Source organism: Cephus cinctus, unplaced genomic scaffold, assembly GCF_000341935.2.
Source record: "Cephus cinctus unplaced genomic scaffold, Ccin1 Ccin1_scaffold0215, whole genome shotgun sequence".
NCBI classification, from domain to species: Eukaryota; Metazoa; Arthropoda; class Insecta; order Hymenoptera; family Cephidae; genus Cephus; species Cephus cinctus.
This window is the reverse complement of record NW_014332933.1, coordinates 1789360-1798506: the sequence shown is the minus strand read 5'-3', so window position 1 is coordinate 1798506 and position 9147 is coordinate 1789360. Positions and strand designations below refer to the sequence as shown.

At 43.0% G+C, this 9147-nt stretch overlaps 1 protein-coding gene across 3 annotated transcripts in view; it reads left to right on the top strand.

The window, feature by feature from the left end:
* Window positions 1–9147, top strand: part of LOC107265049 — a 76473-nt gene that overhangs the window by 45806 nt on the left and 21520 nt on the right. For all 3 annotated transcript variants that reach the window (XM_015734027.2, XM_015734025.2, XM_015734024.2), the window contains 3 exons: window positions 3814–4252; window positions 5455–5685; window positions 5771–6237. In XM_015734027.2, the coding sequence (XP_015589513.1) occupies window positions 3814–4252; window positions 5455–5685; window positions 5771–6237 (1137 nt within the window). The remainder of the gene's footprint in view (window positions 1–3813; window positions 4253–5454; window positions 5686–5770; window positions 6238–9147) is intronic.

The following is a 9147-nucleotide window of genomic DNA, read 5'->3' as shown; positions in this document are numbered from 1 at the left end:
TTTTTTTTTTTTTTTTTTTTTAAGTTTATTGGTGGGTTCCAGATTTTCGCACGCGAGTCTCCCATTTTTTTCTTCTTTCTTTTCTCCTCACTCCGGCCGACCTCGTGCTTGTTACTGCCAGGGAAATTCATGTGGCTGGCACAATACGCGTCACGTGTAATCTGCTTGAATTTTCTTCACAATGGACTTTCTCTCTTTCCTGTGTTAACATACCTGGCTGTCGTTGTTTGGAAATTCACTGGGCCATGGTGCTCGGACGTCGCTATCTCTTTATGCAAATCGAGCAAGGTCATAAGGGCACGTATACTCGTCCCCTTTTGACCTTTCGATAATAGATTTATAACGGACGTGGGCTAATTGCCAGCCAAACGGATCCTCTGTATACACGGCGTCGGACGGGGACTGATGGATTTTTTTATACGCCCCTGATACGTGTCCGTCTATCCATTGGTACGGCCCTGCTTCGTTTGCTGGGAACACGTGCAGTTCGCACGTTTCGTTCGAAGGTCATACAATGCCTTTTCCTACTTCCTTCGTACGACGATGCATCCAGTTTATGGTTAAAGTAGTGGATGGACTTTGCCATGCAAAAGTTTCTATGCGATCTTATACCTCTTTATCCCCATCTCCGGAACCGATGACTTTCGAAATTACGATTTTTAATTTATAATGAAATTTTAAGTTACACTCTTACCAGCATTGTTCCCGCGAATTATTGATCCTTCAAGGGACTCGCACGGGATGTGCAATCTCTTGAGATAACGCAGTGAATGGAACGATCGGTTTCTTTGAAATTGACCTGATTGAGCTACCTGTCGATCTTAGTATAGCATAATATACGCTCGTGTGTCAATATTTACAGATTTCCGTCACGACGTATCTCGTTTCACTCTGTTATCAATCCGTTTATCGCGAGGCATTTGAGTTACTGGTTCGGCTATCAATGGACACATTGATAATCAGATACAATTGTTTCATCACACAATATTTCATCGAATCCAAGTCACACCTGAAGTATCCAAAAGAGAGTCGATGAAATCATTAATTAAATTGTTATTCTAAATAAATTTTTTATCGAAATTTTTTTTTTCATATAAAATCAATAATCACTGTATCATGCGTTATTGTACGAAAATAATTTTTTCACCAAAATTTTTTTTCTACATTCAAATATAGAAAACAAGTGTATTCTCTTCTTTTTACAGTAATTAACGTTTACCGTAGAAAAACGATTTTACTTCTATTACGTTCCTCTTTTTTTTCACTCCCTTTCTCTCTCTCTCTCTCTTCTTCCCTCCCGTGTATTATCTCTCTCGGTTAGAAGCACCGAATTCCATTAGCTGGAAAAGCGAACGATGCCTCTTTACACATCGCCTGCGCGCTACATCCTCTCCATTCGCTCCGTGCGACAGTACGAATTTGAACACGAGTAAGCTCTCCGATCTGGTACAATGTACGGGTACTGGTAAAACGGGTAAAAAAAATTTGAAAACAAAAAATAAATTGTAACACCTACAAAATATGCAAATACCATCCCATGCCCCCGCCCAAGACATACAAAATTGATCGTCCCTCTTCTAACTTTCACGTTATACGCTTTATCATCGTTTTTTTTAGGGTTCTCAGTACGACTGATATATTAACGAAAATTATTTTTAATTGACCATCTCCCAATGCAGACGATACCTCATAGATTAACGCAGCGCCGAGTAGAATTAATATTTGAAAATTTTGATTGGTCGCTCGGGCTTCGCCTCTGTAGAAACTCCCGATAACTCTCCTGATTCTACTCTGGGGGCCAACGCGAGTTTTTATTAGCGCCCGACAGGGCGTGTAACCCTGGCGCAAAAGTTTGGTCAATTTGATAAGGGAAACGAAGTACGGAGCGGCAAGATCGAGAGAGACGTCACATCGGCAAGTAGGGCAAACTCCAAAGAAACATGGTTACCGGGTCTCGCTAGACTTTGAGAATTCTATCCATAATACGGGATTGCTCACGATATATTCTCAAAGTGCATTGAAAATCGTTATTACCTATTTTACAGGATCCATGAAAAAGTAATATTGATATTAAATTTATTATCTTCCATTACACCTTTTTATCCCATGCGTATGTATGTAAATTCTCGTAACGTATTTCAATTCCGTTACACTGTGTTACGAGTCTCGATGGACCGGCAGCATCTTTTTCCTCTTTTCCACCGTAATGTATATATAGTGCTTTGGATGAACTAGTTTTATTGGCGCAACCTATACATACGTATGAGGATATGAGTATCCCAGGGGAGTCGAAGCTCGCACGGGATTGGACTGAACGACGTATAGCAAAGTCAACACGAGGCTGGTTAAAAAATGAAAAGACCTGTACCGGGATCGTCCGTCGCGAGATTCCGCGATGTCTTCGAGAAGACAAAGGGACGCATTTATTTGGGTACACCCTGAAGCGGCGGCCATTTAATCTTATATATATATATATATATATATTTTCTTGATATTTATCAAGCCGCACTTTCACCGAACAGTTACCAAAGTTACGCCGTTAATTTGTTTTTCTTGACTCTAAGTAATCCCGGTGCTGCCTCTTCATTCCTTGGCTCTACACTCTCTTATGTGACTTACTTCAGGTCGCTCCTCGCTATCGAACTGCCAGGCGTCAGTTCCTTGCTCGAATTACTTCATGCGGCAGACGCAACAAGCTGCGGTAACTCGAGCAGTTTAGTCCTAGTGCTCACGAACCAATATAGGGTGTGTATATATATATATATATATATATATATATATATATATATATATATAGAGTATATAATCGTGTAGATATATATTGGGCACGTATTAAACACATTTACGTTAGGCACCTCGTGCGTGAGAGTTATTGATATGTCAGTCATCTCGCGTAACGGCGCGAAATGGCCGGGCTTTACCGAAGAGACATAACATCGTGCCCTGAATTTTGTTAAGTTTGAGTGACGGAGAAAGAGATAAAAAAGGCCATTCAGAATAGTATTTTATGATAAAATCTTATTACGTTAAATATCCATTTACGTGAACAAAGGCACGAGACGGGACACTGGCGCCCTCTAGCTTTGTCTCCTTAGACACTGGGTATACCACACTCGAATTCAGGGTATATATGGATCTTTTGATTTCGAGGGATATTGCGTATATATGTTGAGGGTGTGCACCTGCACTCGATACAGTTGAAATTAGGTCGTACCTACTCCGTCTTGAATTCGCAGGTCTCTAACGTTTATGCACCCGGGAAAATTCGATTTGAACCGTTCTGACGTAATGCCGACACTGTATTTCTGAGAGATGGAGTGCTTTGAAAAGCTGAATTCTTTAGGTGGCTGGATAAAAGAAAAACTATATCCCGTCCAGTATGTCTGCTGGTAAAAAGAAAATTCTGCAGTGGAATTTATTATTTGCTGAAATTATTTTTATCCCGTGACAGATGGAAATGCGAGTGAAGCATTTTCTTGGGAATTTTCTTTTTTGAGTCTACACTGTAAATGCCATTTTGAGGTACTGTCGTTTGATTTTTTTTTTTTTGGACTGCTGAAGATCGAAGTTTGGTCCATCTCTTCGTTGCTCAGCGTCCGGTGCTCGGTGCAACTGAGACTAGGTTGTAATTTCCAAGCTGAATTTTACACGTGTTAATGCGTAACGGTGATGCTGTAGAATCTCCGGTGGGCGTATAGGCAATAGCTGCGTCCTGGACCAGCAGCAGATACGAATTCACGTAATCTCGATCGGTTGCTCACAGTCGATTTTTCACGACGCGAGATGAATTAATGGGTCTTCGTGTGATTTCAGGTGAGGAAGTCGTGGCCGTTAGGGCGACTCCTGGTGAACGGGATAGCTGGTCGGTGCAACGGCTCCTAGGCGACGAGCCGCCCAGTCTACGTCTCTGTCGTGGAGAAATCCAGGACATCGGCGGCAGCAAACGTCCTCGTCATCCGCCGCCACCGTCGGTCACGTCCTGCAAGGTCAATGCCAGGGACATCAGCAAGTACTTCGACTCGCCGAACAAGGAGAACAGTCCTGGCTATGGCGTGAACGGCAGCCCGGCACCTCGGGAACAGGAGGATCGCGGGAACCTTGGCGCAGATATGGGCTCGAATCTCAGCAGGCACAATGGCAAGGGTCTGACGGGACGCAGGACCCAGTCGTCCGGGAATCTCTGTGAGCCCAAGGGAAAGCTCAGCAGCGTGGGCAAGATTCTGGTACCGTGCTCTAGCGAGCAGAAGGACAGGTCGGACATCAGGATTAAATTATTACACTAGACACTTTTTCCTGTCTTTATAATATCTTTGGGATATATATTTTTTGCCTTTTCGTACGGCGACCTAACCAGCGAACGCTGTACCGAAAGGCAAGAAGAATCCGTATGGGACCGTAGGAGTCTAGTGTATGACATCCTTTATACTCGACTTTGATAGAACGGCATCGTAGACGTTGACCTACTACTTTCCATATACGGTTTCAACTCTGAAACTCTTTGCTCCGAGTGTTTCCGGCGTCCTTAAGTAATACTCATCCACCTGGTGGCCACTCGGCTTTGCTAGAGCAACGTTCTCACTCATGATTTCTTAATTAAAATAGGGCTCGTACTTAATGCCCTCGTGTTACAGCTGGTCTTATGGAAATTATATAGAGTGGGTCGAAGAAAGTCCGTGATATTGAAATTATATAAGAATTATTATCAGGGTATCTAATTACATTGTAATCGACGTCGTTTTAATTAGCATAGTAGAAAACGGTGTAATTAAATTTTAGGGTTATTTGAAAGGGATGTGAATTTTTGGTTAATTCACTTTTGAAAAATTTTGAAAAATTTTTGGCAATTATCCCTCGTTCGAACGATGTTATACTTTATGTACAATGCGTACGATCGTCCGACAGTGTAATCTCAGGTCTCATCGCTTAGCACTTATAGCTATTTACTCTGTTGGGAAAAAAAGGCAGAAAAGAGAAGAAGGCAAAGGGCCGAATTAAATGGTAGATTTGCTCTCTGATTTCATTTACATAAGTGCTCTCTCCTCTTTCACGAAAAACAACGCTTCCCAAACACACGTCTTATGCGGGTCTTTGTTCTCTGGCAGAAAGCCGCATGTTCACTAACGTAATTCCTTTGTGCCGAATTCTCTACGAATTGAAATCTGACCCAGTGACATAACAATGGTTCAATTTCGTCCCAAGGGTTCGTTTAAGTGAACCCGTTCTTTCTTATGGAAGCTTAAACACTATACGGCTATTTCGTACAGGCTTTTATAAATAGTACCTATACCCGCGCGTATACCTATTCGTTCCTTTTGAACTGATTAATTGTTTGCGTGAGAAGAGCCCGTTTATCAAGCACTATGATTAACGCGACGCACCGGTTGCCAGGAGGAAAACATACCCAGGAAAGTCAAGCTCAGTTTATATTAAAATTTTCTTTGAATTATTGTACAGGTACAAGTTCTGCGGCTCGTTGCCAAATCACCTGGACGGCAAGGAGACTCTTGACGATGATCCCGGGGAGAATAATAACGTGATACCTGATACCATTGCTGGAAATCTTGGAGGAACATTGCCGCATAAGAAACGTACGCTTGGCGTTCATTTCTCGGATGGTGGACCAACCGGCACTTTGGATCTCGTTAAGCATCGTTCACAGGATTCATTGGATGACAACCCATGGAGGTAAGTCGATGGATCGTTCACTCCCACTATTCTAATCCTTGATGAGATTTTAATAACCCTCACTGTTTACTACCTGGTTCTACAGGTATCGACAGAGCAACGACCTGGACCTGGTGCGCTGCAAGCATGGAAATTTCGATCTGGTGCGCAGAAATCAAAGTACAGACGCCGTCGACGGTGATTCAAGCAAGAAGTACATTCGTGGGCTCTCGTTGGACGAGAGGTGTCATCGTAGTGCCGATCTTGACCTTGTGGGAGCCCTGCCAAAGAAGAGGCAAGACTCGAAAGCCAATAGCCATCAGGGAATCGAGTCAGGTCCGCACCAAAAGTCCAACGTGGTGGATAACGTCGATGACGACCTGTTGATGAAACTGGTACACAAACCGGATTGCGAATTAATGAAGCACCGTCACCTAAGCAGAGGCGTCGATCTTAAGCTGAGCAAACTGAGCGGGGGTGAGCCACAGGATCAAGGATACGCCTCGGAACGTTCACCAGAAGACGAGCATCCGCCATCCTTACCGGGTCAACCGTTTCCCAGCGTGACTCCTGGTGAGCTCCGAGTTTACCGTCTCTTAATTGTATCATCGTTAATTAAAGATAGCTCGCTTTCATTTGGATCTAACGCACTGTCCCTGCATCCTTGAATCGATTGCACAGCACTCTTGCCAATATCCACGTGGACCGAAATTCAAGATAAATAATAGGACTAGGATCGAGATTAGAAATCAACTGATCGTTGATATGCTCTAACGGTAAAATAAAAGATTCCATTAAGATCTTCGACGATGGCTGCCTGTTCGCAAGATCAAAGCATCCTGGTCTAGTTTTATGGTAGGTCGTTAAACTGACGATGCTCGAGGAGGGTAGTTTGACGCCAAGTGGAAAATGGATGGAGAATTACTGAAAGCGAAATTGCGTTGAGAGAAAGGAATAGAGCCTTGCCCGCATTAGTTTGGTACATATACATACAGCTGGTACTTGCTGTATAGTGCGTTATATATATTTTTATTGAGCTATATACAAAGCTGTTTTAACCTAACCTGACTTGACCAATCATTAGACTGCATAACGAGGCCTTTCTTGCTATCAGCTCTACTACTCTGTACTGCGCTTCTAATTTGCATAACGTGCCCTGATTTTTCATACCGCCTATGTACAAGAAAATTGTTTTACGCTCTTTTAATCATACCAGTAGTTGGCTACGCCAAGTGTATGCATGTATGTACGTTCACCCTCGTCGCTCAAGTACACACTCGAACGTACTCGCAGAATACGGCCGCGCCGTGGCTACGTGTAAGCCACCTTCTCTTAAAGTCACACACGCGACACGTTCGTTAAGTGCGAAATTCGAGTTCTCGTATTTTCTCTTGAGCCCGTAGCTATGCAATTCCTTTAAAGCATGGCAGTCTGCCTATTCGACGTGGGTCCGTTCCGGAATTCAGCCTTTGATCACAGCCTTTTTGGATGTGCTCCAAAAGAGCGGGGTCGAAGGGGTGAAAAAAAGGGGTTAGAGAATACAAAGAGGAAACTTGATGAAAAGGCATTATAAACTTGAAATATTTTTATTAAGAAACTCGATATCGTTTTTGCTTGCTTTGTAAGAAAAATTCGTCTTTTTTTTTTGTTTTTTTTTTTTTTCAAAAATATTGACTTTTAGCACGTATCGTTCCTGCGTATTCATTTAACGTTTTCCTTGTACCGAGTACGTATGCGTTACTTTGATGGGAGAACGGAGGTCGTAGATTCGGTATCAGAAAATTGAAAGCTGATCCCTGGGATATATCGGCTATGGGAAAGTGGAATTGATATTTAAATTTTACCTTTCTCCCATGTAATCGGGAATTCCGCGGGATTTTCCACGCGTATCACCCTTGGAAATTATTGCGTATAATTGACTCGACCGGGTACGCTCAAAGTAATCCATGATCGCTTTACGAGTAGCGACCTATTGTTCGATTCTGATATGATGACGTATGTAAAAAAAAAAGTCAAAATAATGCCCAACCCTTATTTATAAGAAAATTTTCAGACGACCCATAAGGGTTGATTTTGACTGCGATTAGGACTCGTTACACGAATACGCGATATCATTCGCGAAGCACGACCCCAATTAAACGAAGCAGCACAATCGTCATCATGTAAATGCAAAATGTATACCGCAACTCAGTCAACCGCGAAAAGTGTTATATGCAAATTTCGGGTAAATACAAACGTGCCAATGTGCATGCCTACATTCTGCAATACATACGTACTACAGTTGACTAGTATATACAACGGCTGTACGATTTATGTATATTACGCTGTTATCTACTCGCTCGGTAACTCACGCGAAACATGCTCAGGTCAACGTTGACCGTCCAAAACTTTGCCTACTTACTCTCCCGATTATTCCCAGAGTACGGAATCGCGCCGAATGCCCGTCGACTTTAGCTGCATGCGAATGGCTATGACGAGAATGCGAAATATTGAATATCGAATTTAGCTTGCGACAATCTTAGGGGAATAATAATTAAATTTTCCGCCTGTAAACTTGCTTGGATTATTAATATAAATTCGCTGTAACGAACGAGCGGATCTCTTGAGCGCCGAGCTTTACGGTTGTTAAATGTTACAGTCGGTGGTAGTCGGTATGCGTGACTGTTGCGTGCTGATGGTTGCATCACAAACGGGTGTAAAATTCGCCAACATGCGATGCGTGTAGCGTATTAGCTTGGAAGTTGGCATTAAACGTTCTAATAATACAGAGAGCGAGTTGCCGCTTCGTTAATCTCCGGGCACGAGCGTAATATTCGCAATCCTCGCGAATCTGTATTGCGCACCGCTATCTAAGATACACTGATTGTCTCGAGCAAAGGATATATCGTGTAAATTTATTACAGCAATTTATGCATGCCCAGGGACTGACAGAGGCAGTGTCACTGCCGTTTTTTTTTTTGCGACAAGTCATAATTTCAAAATTATTTTTCTTACCGTTTCTTATCTTAGGCGAAATTGAAACTCTCGGGAATCGTTGATTAGCCCTTCGAATATCGCGGGACGGTTTATAGTCGCTTTGAAAGTGCCGCGTAAGTAGATGGCCGAGAGTCGCGCAGTGCGCATGCGCGGGCAAATAGGTTCGAGGATATGTGCTGGACCGATGCCGTGTTGGCAAAATCGTTGTGGCTTGTAGGTTAAGGGGATATGGAATGGTAGGAGAAAAGTTGTGGGTGGGTGGCGGAGCACTCTCAAGAGTGTCCGGGAGGGGGTAGTGTCTGCTGACGTAAGGGGGGCTTACACAAGATTTATTGCGTTATAGATTATGCATATATAAAAGTTTTCCTCGTCCTACAACGCTGGCGCGAAACACGCTTTATCGGACAGACCTTTGGGAATGCCCGAGAACACCCAGCATCTACTATCCAGGACTACCCAGGCGCTCTTCTTGCGGGAGACTCTTTTTTTTTTTTTTTTTTTTTTTTT